A 14292-nucleotide genomic window follows, 5' to 3' on the forward strand; every position below is an offset into this window, starting at 1 on the left:
AGAAATTTAAAATGGAAGATTTGAAGAGCATGGGCACTCCTATGATGTCACACCTTACCCCTCTGTAAGGCATAACATGATCCTGTAGAATACTTAATGAACTACCGAACTTCACCTACCGATAACTCATTAAGTATCCTACAAGGGATTTTAAAACAATTTTCTTACATTTTAGAAGTGGTGAGCATTTTGATAAGAATTTAAAATCATTTATTCAAGTTTAAATACTAATAAAAAATTTTGTCCATTTTAATTTTGCCGCAAATTTTATAAAAATTTTGACAAAGTTCCCTCTGTATTTTGAGAAACCAGTTCTTCAAAGACCTGTAAAAAAGCACTTCCAAAAATATTTCACAACTCCCAACCTTCAATAATTCACAATTCAACTCAAATCAATTCATTCCAAAACAGTTCCACAATCCAAATCAAATTTGTCAACTCAGAATATTTAATAATTCCATTCACAAAACATAAAGCAGGAAATTCATATGTACAAATATTAGATTTACAGAAGAAAATCCAAAATAATATTATTACAATTTATTTACAACTGCTCGACTTTATATTGATACATACAACATTTCCATATTTACATCAAAATTTATCTATAAGGGCATAAAATAATACCCGTACAAAAGATCAATGTAATCCTCGATTTAATCGCAGCTCACTCTGCTGCTTTTTCCTTACTCTTATCTGCGACAGCAAAATAAGCCATCGCTGAGTATAAAAATACTCAGTGGTGCACAATAAAAATTTAAAATACCATAAATAAATTATTCATTGCCAAACACAATTCAAATGTTTCTCAATCACATTTCAATAATGATCAAAGTTCATAATAACACCATTTTGTCAAATAATCTATTAAACACAATTTAGTTAAACAATTTCATAAACACAGTGTTGCCAAAGTCATACACAACTTAAGTCATGACACAAAATTTCTGATCAATGCCGCGTTGTACCCCACGACAAAGCAATCTCAACCCCATTAATCGAAACCAATGAGGGAGGTGGCTAGCTAGCTAATGAGTACACATCCGATCTACAACCTCAACTGGTAAGCCAGAGAGGGAGGAAAATAAACGATCTCAACCCCATAAATGGAGGAGGAATAATAAATAACTATCATGCTAAGTGTGAATCAAAAATCTATTTCAAACATTTCATTCAAATATTGCATACGAAAATCAAATCAATTTCCAAAGTTGCAATTTGATCACAAGGTGGCAACACAAAAGTTCATAAATTTATAATGCGTACTAAATCAATTTTTCAAGGATAAAATGCTTAAATAGGGTTTATTGTGCACAAACCTCAAGCGAGTCGTCCCTTATCCTCGACTCGGTTCCTCGGGTTCCTTCCCGATATTCTTTTTAACTGAAACACACAATTTTACAATGTTTCAATACTAGAACTTAACATAAATCCAAAATAAATTTAGCTTCACAATTACCTAGCTCTAACGTGCTAAATTCGACGTTCTTTAAATTGTGTTTTGGGTTACTATTCACTGCACTATTCAAGTCAAATAGTTGACTTTCTAAGGCTTAATAGGTATGGGAATTCCAACTTCACCCACATACCACATTTTGATCATTAAACTTGTTGGTTTTGATCATTTTCTCAAAGCTTAGGTCATTTTGGCAAAATTGCCAATTTTCGGTTTTGGTGCTCCGAAGTTGCACTGTTCCATTGGTCAATCTACTGTTGGAATTTGGCAAAACTTCCATCATAGAAAATGTTTCTTATTGTCTTAAGTGTATTCTCATTTTTGAATCACCCCAATCGGAGTTTTGTAGCTCAAGTTATAGCCAAAATACAATTACTGTTCATGTGCACTGTTCATACTGAGATTTCGGTTCTAGCAGATTTTTGGTCCAACTTTGTTTAGTAATTTGATCAAGTTAAGTTCATAATTTGGTCTAAATTTCTTCATATGAAATGTTCTACTATGTCTTAGGTTTCCATCGGTTCAAGAATCGCCTAAATCGGAGTTTTCTAGAGAGAGTTATAGCCATTGGAACTTTACTGCTCAATGGCAATTCTGCAGAATCGCAGGTACAGTAACTCCATTTTGGTCAATAATTTGACTAGGTTAATGGCATAATTTGGGATGGTGTTCTTTATGAAAGTTTTAGGTCTATATCTTATCTAATTTCTGGTAAAATTTCAGGTCAATTTGACCTTCCTAGCTCAAGTTATGACCAAACTGTTCATTTGGTCAGTTTGGTGCAGTGGCAGCCTGCTCTCATTTCACTTTGGTCAATTGGTTCACAAATTTTAGTCAGTTTTTGGGCATGGTTCCTTAATGAAAATTGTGCTATTTTATGTCTATTTTCATCTCCAATTGGTGGCATATCAATTGGGCTTGTAAAATTCCCGTTTTGGTCCTTCAAATTAGGTTTGGTCATGCTGCCAGCAGCATGACCAATTGACCTACGAATTTATCTTCCATTCTAACACTTCTCATACATTTCCTTTGGTCATTATTGACCATTTTTCAGTCCACAATTGGTCAAAGATATCATTTATGCATTTCTCCAAAATTTGGTTCACAAACCCTAGGTCCAAAATCCTAACTCACTTAATTTGTTACATTTTACTAATTTTAAACATCTCAATCTTACTACTTCATTCAAACAAACTTGCCTAGCATATTGATTTCAATCAAAACTCAAACATATGCATAGTAACCCTAGTTGGTCAAATTTTTAGTTTGGTCCTTCACAAATGTTTTCTTTTCATTTTAAGTATATTTCTAGGTTAATTAAGCTATAAACATAACTAAATCAACTAACAATTCAAGTTTAGTTTACTAACCTTGTGTGCAGAATTTCTTCTCCCTTTTCTTCAAATTTTTCTTCTTTCTTTTCCTTGAATCTTCTTTCCTAGTTGCCCAAACAAAGTCTAGTTATGGTAGGACAATTTTCTATGGTTGGATTTTGGGTTCTTCAAGCTCAAAAATGAGCTTTCATGGTGGTTTTGGTGTGGGAGAGAGAGAGTGACATTTTTTTGAAGAAGACTTGTGTTTTATTTTTTTTTTCTTTTCTTTTCTTTTATCTTTATCTTATGAAAGACCACAAAAAAATCAAATTAATTAATTTATTAATTAACACTTATGGCATCATGCATGATGTCATCACCTTTTTACTTTTTCATTTTCCTCTCTTTTTTTTTCTATTTTTCTATTAGTTCTTTAATTTAATTCTCGATTCCGAAATTTTCTTTTCTCCGATTTTATTGGACAGTTAGGTCAGGAGTCAGCTCTCGGGGTCAATTGACCAAATTGCCCCTCGTCGGTTCATCCCGGTTTGCAAATAATTCAATATTTCTTCCGGCTCCCTGACCTAATTATTTGACTGACTTAACAGTTCTTTTTCATGATTTTCTCTTTTCCACTGTGTTCATAAGGGTCCTAAGGACCGCAGCGTCACTTTTTACGGTTGAAAATTTGAGTTTAAAATGACTTCGCAGTCGTTCCCGAGGAGGTCACTCATCGCTGTGACTCTCAGCTCGTTTAACCTCTTATGTTCTGTTTTTCTTATTTATAGTTAAGTAATTAAACATTACTAATTATTTGTGTTTATGGCTTCTCAAGTTGTCTTAAGTGTGGCCCTAATCCCATTAATTGTCCGGACCGACATCAGTCACCGGAACAGTGAAATATACCAGGCTATACCAATAGGGGTGTTACATATGAGTTCAACAATTAAAATAGACAATGATGAAAAAGGTAAAGAAGTAGATACAAAGCTTTATAGAGGTATGATTGGCTCTCTTTTGTACCTTACTGCATCTAGACCAGACATACACTTTAGGCTTGTGTGCAAGATTTCAATCATGTCCAAAAAAATCCCATCTAAGTGCAGTTAAAAGGATCTTTAGATATCTCATTGGCACATACTCAATTGGTTTATGGTATCCAAAATGTGAATCATTTAATCTTGTTGGTTATAGTGATTGATTTTCTTTGGAAGTAGACTGGATAGAAAAAGTACTTCAGGTACTTGTCAATTTCTTGGTCTTGCACTAGTTTCTTAGCACAGTAAGAAACAAACTTCAGTAGCTTTATCTACAGCTGAGGCAGAATATATAGCTGCTGGTAGTTGTGTTGCTCAAATCTTATGGATTAAACAACAATTGGAAGATTTTGGTTTAAAATATAATCTTGTTTCAATTAGGTGTGACAACACAAGTGCCATAAACTTGATCAAAATTCCAGTCCAACATTCAAGAACAAAACATATTGAGATCAGACATCATTTATTTAGAAATCATGTTCAAAATGGAAATATCAAAATAGAGTTTGTTGCCTCTGAAAATCAACTTGCTGACATTTTTACAAAACCACTTAATGAAGAAACCTTTTGTAGAATTAGAAGGGAAATTGGTATGTGTGAACCACTTGCTTGAAATGTAAGTCATAATAATTTCATGTTTTACATTTTGTTTAATATGTGTGTGATCTGCTGTAATATAAGTTTGCTAAGAAATCTTTAAAGAATATTAGCTAACTTGTTTGTGTACTCGTCAAATTAGTTTACTAAGTTGTATGCTAATATTGCGTGACTAAAATTAGTTTGCTATATCATGTACTGTTCAAATTTCAAACCAAAAGGTGATTGTGCTTGAAATTCTCTGCGTGTCCAACAATGCATTTATCTTTTCACATTTGATATCACATTCTCAGTGCTGTGTCAGACATGTAGAAATATATATTTGTGCATATAAAATAGATAGACTTGTTTGAAATAATAAAAAAAAAGGAGAAAACAGGTTCAGAGAAAGTACACTGAAATAGAAAAGCGCGGGACTCAAGAGAACTTAAAAACCTCTGCCACACGAAACCGTCACCCTCTCTCTCCTCTACTTCGGTTCACGACACCTCCAAAATAGACCCATTTTCTTTCCGGCAAAATTTATCCAAACCCATCAGACCTCTCGTCTCTCCTTTCTTCTCCACTCCTAACACACCGAAAAACCAGTGTTCAAATTCACCAATTTTTTTTTTTCGTCAATGGCTCGTGCTAAACGGAAGCCCTCTGTTGCTGCGGCTGCTTCGTCTTCCTCGTCAGCCTCCGATGACATCCCTGTCCCCACATTATGAAAGAAATTGAAAGGGAAGAAAAAATTACCTGAATCGAAATCAACCAGTGCCTCTTCCAACCCATCCAAGGCTGTCGAACCTACTGCATCAGCACCAGATGAGAAAAAGAAGCGATAGAAGTCAGGGATTGATACCCAACGAAAAATGCGCGCCGTAAAATCTTCGGGCTTAGTGGATAAAGCACTGTTAGATTGCAAATTTATCAAATGGGAGTACTTTAATCAGGTAAACTTTCAATTCAAAGAGCTTTTTGAATTTCAAGGTTGGATGGATGTGTGTGAATGTACAAATGAGTATTACCCTAAGCTTGTTCAAGAGTTTTATAGGACTTTAAGAACAGTTGATGATGAGGACAAATTTGAGGTAGTTTTGAATGACAGTGTATATGGTGTCTCTGTTGAATCGATAGCTATGGCTTTAAACTTACCTAATGATGGAAATAAAATTTCCACACATAAGGATGTTGCTAGGGTGGCAGGCTTCAATTTGGTTGAGTTTGAAAACGAAGTGTTCCCTGCTAACACTGCCACAAATGAAAAGTCCACTAGCACCAAAGCTTTCCAACATATCAAAATCATTCACAATATGGTGAACTACATTTTCTGTCCTAAATCTGGTAGCTATGGTTATTTGAGTCATCTGGACATGTGTATTATGTGGCACATTGTTAACAAAGTAAGGCTGAATTTGGCTTATTTAATTTTCAAGAACATGTGCAAAGCTTATGGAATTGGAAAACTGCCTTATGCACATCTTTTGACTGCTGTGTTTAAAGAGCTGAATGTGAATGTCTCTAAGGAAAGCTCTAGGACTGATTTGATTGTGCTCAGAGAAATTCACTCTGACACTGATAGGAGAAAGAAAAGGTTTGAAAAAGGTGGTTCTTCCTCTGCTAAGGTTGGTTCTGATTCTGCTAGTGAATTTTTGAGTGAGATTCAAGGGCTAAAAGCTGCTGTTAATGATCAATTCAGTTCAACCCATCAGTCTATTGAACTTTTGCAAAAATTTATGGATGTGGTTGACTACAAAGTGAGTCACCTGCTTACTCAAAATGAGGAATTAAAAAGGCTAATTGTGGATCTTCAGCGGGCCAAGGAAACTGGTTTCCCAACTAAAGTTGAGGCTGCTACTCAAGTCTCTGCTCATAGTATCGGTAAGGGTAAAAGTAATAAGGTTGATGAGTCTCCAGCTGCTGTGGCACATGAAAGTGACCAAGTAGCTGAACCTGAGCTTGAACCTGCAGTAGAAGCTCCTGTTGACCATGCTAGTGAACAGGTTATTGAACCTGAAATTGGTCCTGCAACTGGTGTACCTACTGAGCATGATGGTAAAAAGGTTGTAGAACCTGAAGGTGAGCTACCTGTTGAACCTCCAAGTGCACCACCTGTTGAAACTGCTACTGCCCCTACGCAGCAGAAGGAAGCTTCTCTCAAGGATCACCAAGAGAGTGCTCCAACTCAGCTATCTGCGATTCTTGCCCTGACCAAGAAAGGGAGAAAAAGGACTAAATCTTCCGTGTCAAATCCATACCAGTCCCTAGCTGCCGCTCTTCAACCACCATCTGATGAAGATGAGCCACAGAAGGATGATCAAGTGGCTGACCAAGGATCTCAGCCACCTGCTGCTAAACCCACCAGGAAGAAGTTGGTCCCTTCCAAATCCACTCGCAAGAGCAAAAGACTTAAATGATTCTCATCTAATCTGGATTTTTAGTTTCCTATATGCATTTCTAGTTAACTAGTCTGTTTGCTACTATTGGTTTTTAGTTTGCTACTGTTTACCTTACTGCGCTTAAATTTGGGCTAACATGATTCTTTTTGGTTCTTTTCTCCTGTTTCCTTTTTGATTGATGACAAAAAGGGGGAGAATAGGATGGATATGGTTATGTGAATATGTGTTTATACTTGTGTTGATGGACATGGATATGTGTTTATACTTGTGTTAATGGATATGGATATTATGTGAATAGGTGTTTAAAGGATGGATGTGTTGATGGATATATGTTTATACTTGTGACAAATGGAAATGCTTTTTGAGAATATTGTGAACATGCTTTATAGCATAAACTCAGGGGGAGCTTATGTACAGAAAATAGATTTCTTGGAAATTATGTGCATATATTTAGAGGGAGCATTTTCAGCATACTATACTGCTTGGATTTACATACTCACATAAACTTTCACACACTTTTATTTTTTATTGTTGATTCAATTGAGTTTTGTCATCATCAAAAAGGGGGAGATTGTTGACCCCGTGTAGCTCAAAATGAGCATTGATTTTGATGATAACAAAACTCAAACAGAATCTATCTAACCCAACTTTAAAGTGATGTGTAGATTCTTTGTCTTATTCCTAAAGTATCTTTGAAGTTGCATCTAAGGAGACAGGATACTCAAAGGCATTTCAAGACAAATCCAAAATAAGAAAAGAACAAGACTATGGAAGCCAAGACTCAAAGAAAAGGTATGAAAGGCATAGTGTTAGAAATTGAGTCTTAGATCTTTTGTGAAAAGAATGGATGAGAATTTAGTCATATGGAGCTCAAAAATGAAATTTTATTTTCTGATTACTTTTTCTCATCATGACCTTGGACACTACTATTGAAACATTTTTCTAAGGTCTAAATCATTTTACATTGCAAGTTGAGACATGCAGCTGTTGACTTAGTTTGCTAACTGGTTTGCTAAAATTTTTTGTTTGCTAATGTGTTTGCTAAAAATATTAGTTTACTAACCAGTTTACTGATTGCTACCAATATTTCATTTGTTTACTAATTGATCAGAGCTGCTCAACTTCGCACAAAAGGACAACATAACGGTCATTTTGTCTTGGACAGTGTGTATAACGTTCCAAAAGGGTTTCAAACAGTCTAAAATGATTTGGGACTATAAATACACATTCTTTACTTCATTTACACTTGATGAAAGCTTACATTTGAACTCCAATCTTGATTTTTTATTTATTACTTTCATTCAAGAGCTTTAAAATCTTTGAGCTACATTGGCAAATCAACTCATCTCTTCTTTATAGTTTGATTTGTATTGAGTAAGAGTGAGTGTTGAAACATTAAATTGCATTTAAGAGAGGTAGTATAAGCACCTATTGAAGCTTGAGAGAGTAAGTGCTTATGATAGCACTTGTGAAGGATTCAAGCTACCTTGGTGAAAGCTTGGTGTTGAAAAGTTGTAAAGGGCTTTTGGTCTCTTGCCTTCAAAAGAGCAAATAGTGGAGAGAAGACTCAAAGAGGGTTCTTTGAGAGAGTGGATGTAGGCTAGTTAAGTCGAACCACTATAAAAATCATTGTGTTTGATCTCTCTAACCTTGACCTCCTCATTTTTGTGCAATTTAAATTTTTCTTTTTATACATGATATTGAATGTTGGTTGAATAGATTGAATTGATAAACTTGAGGACATATTGAGTGACTTGAGAAATTAGTTGTATATTGTATGATGCATGCTTTGTTAGATATTGCCATGTACATTGATTGAGGCTTGAATTGCAACTCAGGAACACATTGTTGAAACACATATTACTTGCATTATATGTAGAGAAGCACCTAGTTGAACAAAGCCACAATTTTTCATTAGGCTACAAGCAAGGGCCGAAAAATTGTTAAAGTCCAATTCACCCTCTTCTTGGACTATTTTGGAACAACATAATCTCACACTTTTGTCATTTTCTCTCTAAACGATACGATTTTTACATCCTCACATATCTAGGGCTAATTTTTAGATATATTAGAAGCATTAAAAAATAGTACTCTAGAAGGCATAATAAAATAGTTTTTTTTTTTAATTATAGAGAGATGGGATCCATACTTTCAGAATGAGGGTGCATGTATACCGAATGCACCTAATAATCTCTTTATATCGAAAGTACCCTACTGCATCTACGTCGGAACAAAGTTTGAGTGAAATTTTTATTTTATTAATAAATTTGAGATCTAAAAATCTGAAAAATCTAATAAATTTTTATTTATAACCTATTTGAACAGAATTAATTTTTTAATTATTAATTTTTTTTTCTGCTAAAAAGGCATGAAATTTTACGATCTTTGCATGAGATAAGATACAAACTCAATCTCATTTCCTGCCCATGATGAGGCCTTTGCCTGAAACATCTTATTCTATGCATCTCTTAAACAATATTTGAAACTGGTGCACTGGTTTATAACATCAAATTTCACAGCTCTTTCAATTCAACTGCATTCCATCATAAAGCTTACTACACTTTCTGTAAATTCTATGAGGATGATAAACAATGAGCAAAAATAGTTTACAATGGAACTTTTCAAAACAAAACTGAAAACTACATACATACAACCTTCCCCTCCTTTGATTTATTAATTCAATTTCATCCTGTCCTAAAGCAGAGGAATCATGTAACCATAATTTATTATCTGTATTCACCAGCTATCATATTACCAATTTCCTGTAGTCTTTGTTCAGAGAGAAATATGAAGCTAACATTGCCCTTCATCTACTACATCTAGTGAGAAGATATCAGCAGGGGTACTTGTGCATTCAACAACACTGTGATCTTTGAATCTTCCATTCGAAGGACCTAGCGGATGATCCAGGTACAAAACAATGACGGTAATATCATCGTGGAAATGGCGCCTCACTCCTTTTTCAATTCTTTTTATGTCGTCATATCTCATTTCTCTTTTCCTTGCAGCCTCCCGCAGGGCAGCCCTTATTAATCGCCTTGCTATCCCCTTACAAAAGAAAGCACCAGTTTGTTTTCTTGTTACAAAAAAGCAAAATCATTTTCTTTCAGTGCTTAAATCATGAGTGATAGAAATCATAATTATGAAGTCCGCATAAACAAATTACAAGTCACAGATTGCAGAAGAACAGATTAGTAGTAAGTGAGGGCTTACAGCTCGCGGGTTCTTCAAAACTATATCTACAACTGTTTCATCGCTCAATTGCTCCCAAAGACCATCTGAAGCAAATATCAAGAACAAGTCCTGTGGCCTTAACTGTCGAACCAATATTGAGGGTTCTGCTGTCATCACAGGCCTTTTCAATGGAACAGACAATCCAAATTGCTGGAAAAGAGGATCTCTGTTGAACTCAGGTTTCTTTAGATATACATCTCCTATTGATCTTGAAACCTAAAAGAAAAAGTGTTAGAGAAAGCCCAGTGCATCACATGCTTTAGATCATGACTGAAAATCAATACTGAGTAAATAGTAGCAGACTTCAAGCAACAAAAATAATAGCACCTTTGCAATTGTTTACTTTTGATAACAGATAGCATGTGAACCTTAAAGTTTAAAGAAGCCCCAGACGCAGAAATCATCAGAGTCATGTAGAAAATAGGCTTGATTTCATTTAAGCCACAAAACTTGTACTATAGCTCCAAATGCTAAATAATAGTAAGAGCGATCGTCACAAGGCCGATCACTTGTAGTTCACTGCAGAGATTTTTCTTAGCCATCTTTAAGGTCGTTGTCACAATACAAAAACATTTTATGTCTCAGCGCAAACCTCACGAATCATTCTTGGTGTCACACCTAAACAATGAGTGGCTGAGAAGAATTTCTACCAGGATAACAGTAGAAAAAGGATAATTTTTCATCCTTTTCAAAAGAATATGAGGTTGATGCTGACCTGGATTTAGAAAGTTCGGACAAGGAAAGGATTATTTTTAATGCATTAGTAATAAATATCTCTGCAGACTTTGAAAATTTATCTTCAGGGTGACAAACTTGACAATTGGCATGACATTCCCAGAATAAAGATACTGTGTTCTGTCTTAATTCACAGAATAAAAGATACTGTTTAACTTGATAGATAATGTCTCATAAGTAACATAAATCCCAAAGAAACAGAGTTTTGGCATATTTACAAATTGATAAAAAATACAGCACAATACTACTGGATTGGAGACTGAGGAAAAGATTAAGAATGGGAAAGCTTCATACCACTATTTATAGATGGAATCCTTAATCGTAAAATCCTTGGCTATCTGTTCAAGAAATCATCATTTCTAATTAATTTTCTAAATTATGTGCCCTATTTCTAGGTGCAAATGAAAGATTTAAACCATCACAAAGCAAGAAGGTTGAGAAAAGCACCATTGAAAAGATCAAACATGAAAGAAGCAAATAAATTCCATGCCTATGCAGAGGAGAGCAAGGATTGAGAAAATATTTTATCAGATGTTTCATTCATGTAGGCTGAATCACTGACAAAAGAATTTTCAAGAATGCTGATTGATAATAACTGACGTCAATATCAAGCATTCAAAACCCAGAGAACTTGTGCTTTACACATGCAAAGCAGATAATCCCATGAATACTAAGAAAACTAATAGATATTCTAGGAAACAAAAGAAACTCAGCAAATTGCCACCTGAATTATGCCCTTTATCCGCCAAACACCACGAGTATAAACCACAATGTGTGAATCATCAGGATGGAGTGCTGCCACCTCCTTCCTCACCTCCTCAACGCAGACGTTATGATCAGTAGATAAACGTTCAGCCACCACTGCACTACTTGTCTTGCCTTCAGATACTCTCTTGCCAAGCACAGCCCTCGAGTCCCCAAGATTTGCCACATACAAAATACCATTTGATATTGCCCCAACAAGGCAACAGGAACCGACTGAAGCTATCTGAGGCTGAGCTGTCCATGATCGCTTTACCAAATGCAAGAATTCCTCTTCTGTTGCATCAAATGCCTTCCTTATAGCATCTGCTGATAGTCCACCTTGTTCTGTTGCGAACTCTGATAGCACAAGCCATCAGATTAAAACAAGAAAATTCTTTTTCTCAACAATTCTCTATACTATTTCTTAGAAAACTAAAGAAAATCAAAGGATTCCAAATTTATTTTCTTTTCCTACACTATCTCAGACATCAAACACATACTTTTTCGAACAATTCGCCATTTAATTGATGAGTTAACCAAGACCGACCAAGAAATTAGAAGAAACTAAAACCTTGACTTATGATTTTCTTTTTTATAAATTCTCCAAAATGCAACACTCATTTCAGGCAAAACATAACACCTAACCTGAAGTCATCTAACTAGGTCCAAAAAAAAAAGTAAACAGCATAAACAAAAGCTTGGGATCACAAACCCCCCCATTTTCTTTCCTTCCTACCACTTTCCCATCAACCAAACAAAGTTCCAAACTCTAAAACTGGAAAAAAAAAAAAAAAAAACTCACTGTGGATAAAAGGGAATAGATTATCAGCAATAAACCGAGAAGCCTCAGGGCCACCATGGCCATCATAGACGCCAACATAAGTGGCAGAAGGAGAAGTGAAGACCTGCCCTTGGTCTTCTAGCAAGGAGTTAGCTTGTACAACAGCAATTGAATAATCCCCTGAAGCATGAGGCTTCAAGTCCATGTGCCATAGAAGTGCATCCCCACCATCTCCACCTTTAAAACACCTCTCTAGAGGCCTTGAAAGCATCTCCAGCACCATCACCACCCCTGAACTAAAAAGCAAAAAGAAAATGGTTGGGTAATGGGTTTGGTAAAGACATGAAAGAGAAAAAGAAGAAGGGATTTTCTTGGAAAGATAGAGTAAGGGAGCTGGGAGACGGTTGGAGGTTTGGAATGGTTCAAAGTAAACGGTTAAGAAGAGGGTGAGCAAGCAGTTTTTTCAAAAGGAGTTGACGTTGTTGGAGAAAAACTTATCCAGTGAATTATGAGATTATTGGAATCCAAATCCTTGGCGTTGGCGATTGTTTGTGTGTGGGCTTTGGTTAGGCAGGGGAACCATGGGAATGTCGTTTTAGTAATGTTTTTGGTGCCCCGTGTCCACAAGGGAGTTTCTCAGTTCTGACTCTGTGTCACAATTTCATCATTATCATTGGAATTTAATTTACTCTTTTTTGTTAGAGCAATGGGGAATATACAATTATCTCCAATAAAAATTTAAAATATAGCTTAGCATAAGTAATTTTTTTTAATTATAATTAAATAATGTCTAAATTAATTTTATTTACTCTTCGTTTCATTCATCTATTCCCCGGAATTTAAAAGGCTTAATTATAAAAATAATTTAAAATATTTTATATTTTAATGATTTAATTTAAATATTTTAATTAACTTAATTAAATATTTAAAATTTATTAAAATTTTACTCAGCATAAAGAGATTTATTCATTAATAAAAAAAAAGTAAATAGTGATTAAATTAATAATAAAATGGAATTTTTTATTGCGAACAGTTATTCGATTAATGATAAAAAAGAAAATTATTGATTCAGTTCTTCAGCTTAATGACAAAAAAAAAAAAATTGATCAAATTCTATTGATTCTAACTAATAGTAATCATTTATAAAAAAAAATGACTTTGACTACAGATGGTATTAAAAATTTAATTATCCAAATGCTAATATTTTTATAAATTCATTTCATACTCATTAAATATTAATAGTGATTAGATTTAGTTGTATTTAATAAAAAAATTGCATAACTAATAGTATTTAATTTGAATTTTAATGTACTATGAAGATTACAATAAAGTTTATAAGTAGTTAATGACAGTAATAAAATTAGATTAGTAGAAAGTAAAATGAAAGAATTAATTAAAAAAATAAATTACAATAAATTTTAATAATTTAAAAAATTAAATTGAAAAAAAAAAAACAATGTGAAAGGTGCCTTGGTGGTCATTTCAAATGCTTGATTTTTTGCTTTCTCATTTCATTTAGACAGTATTCTTACTCCACATCCTGATAAACATGCTTATATTAATTTCAACCCTTGAAAATTAAAAAAAAAAAAAGGTCAAATTTTGGCTTTGAAAGCAATGAATCCCACTTTTAAATTTTCAATTTTGTTAAAATTCTTTATGTTTGATAAATTATTTGGAATTAATTTATTTATGGTAATTGAATTTCATACCCTTAATTTTAGATAATATTTTTTTAATTATTAGTTTTAATTAATTTCATTATTTTAATGAAATTATTGTTACTAAAGTTTATATATTAATTAACAAATTTTTATAATCTATTTTAGTTGTAAAATTTAGATTAGAAAATTATTGTGTAAAAATTAAATTAAAATTTGAAAACCAAATAAAATTAAATTTAACTGATTTTATTGATATAAATTGAAATTTAATAATTATAAAATAATTTTAATATAAATTTAGTGATTATAAATTAAATAAAATATTTATTTTCTATTTCTTGATGAAAATT

General features: G+C 33.7%; 1 protein-coding gene across 1 annotated transcript; it reads right to left on the minus strand.

The window, feature by feature from the left end:
• Positions 1–9281: 9281 nt before the first annotated feature.
• On the minus strand, positions 9282–12739 carry LOC110655005 (probable protein phosphatase 2C 78). Its single transcript, XM_021811159.2, has 4 exons — positions 12300–12739; positions 11478–11854; positions 9998–10234; positions 9282–9832 (listed from the first exon to the last, which is right to left on the minus strand). Exons 1-4 carry the CDS (start codon positions 12559–12561, stop codon positions 9578–9580), a joined length of 1131 nt encoding a protein of 376 aa, XP_021666851.2. The 5' UTR covers positions 12562–12739; the 3' UTR covers positions 9282–9577.
• Between the last annotated feature and the right edge of the window lie 1553 nt (positions 12740–14292).

This window comes from Hevea brasiliensis, chromosome 7 (assembly GCF_030052815.1).
Source record: "Hevea brasiliensis isolate MT/VB/25A 57/8 chromosome 7, ASM3005281v1, whole genome shotgun sequence".
NCBI classification, from domain to species: domain Eukaryota; kingdom Viridiplantae; phylum Streptophyta; class Magnoliopsida; order Malpighiales; family Euphorbiaceae; genus Hevea; species Hevea brasiliensis.

What these genes read in the sequence shown, in the direction of transcription:
- LOC110655005 (XM_021811159.2), bottom strand. Translation starts at nt 12,561, where the DNA reads ATGGTGCTGGAGATGCTTTCAAGGCCTCTAGAGAGGTGTTTTAAAGGT. An exon ending in TCTATTCCCTTTTATCCACA is followed by an intron (nt 11,855 to 12,299) that starts GTGAGTTTTTTT and finishes TTGTGCTATCAG; the next exon opens with AGTTCGCAACAGAACAAGGT. An exon ending in TTTTGAAGAACCCGCGAGCT is followed by an intron (nt 9,833 to 9,997) that starts GTAAGCCCTCAC and finishes TTCTTTTGTAAG; the next exon opens with GGGATAGCAAGGCGATTAAT.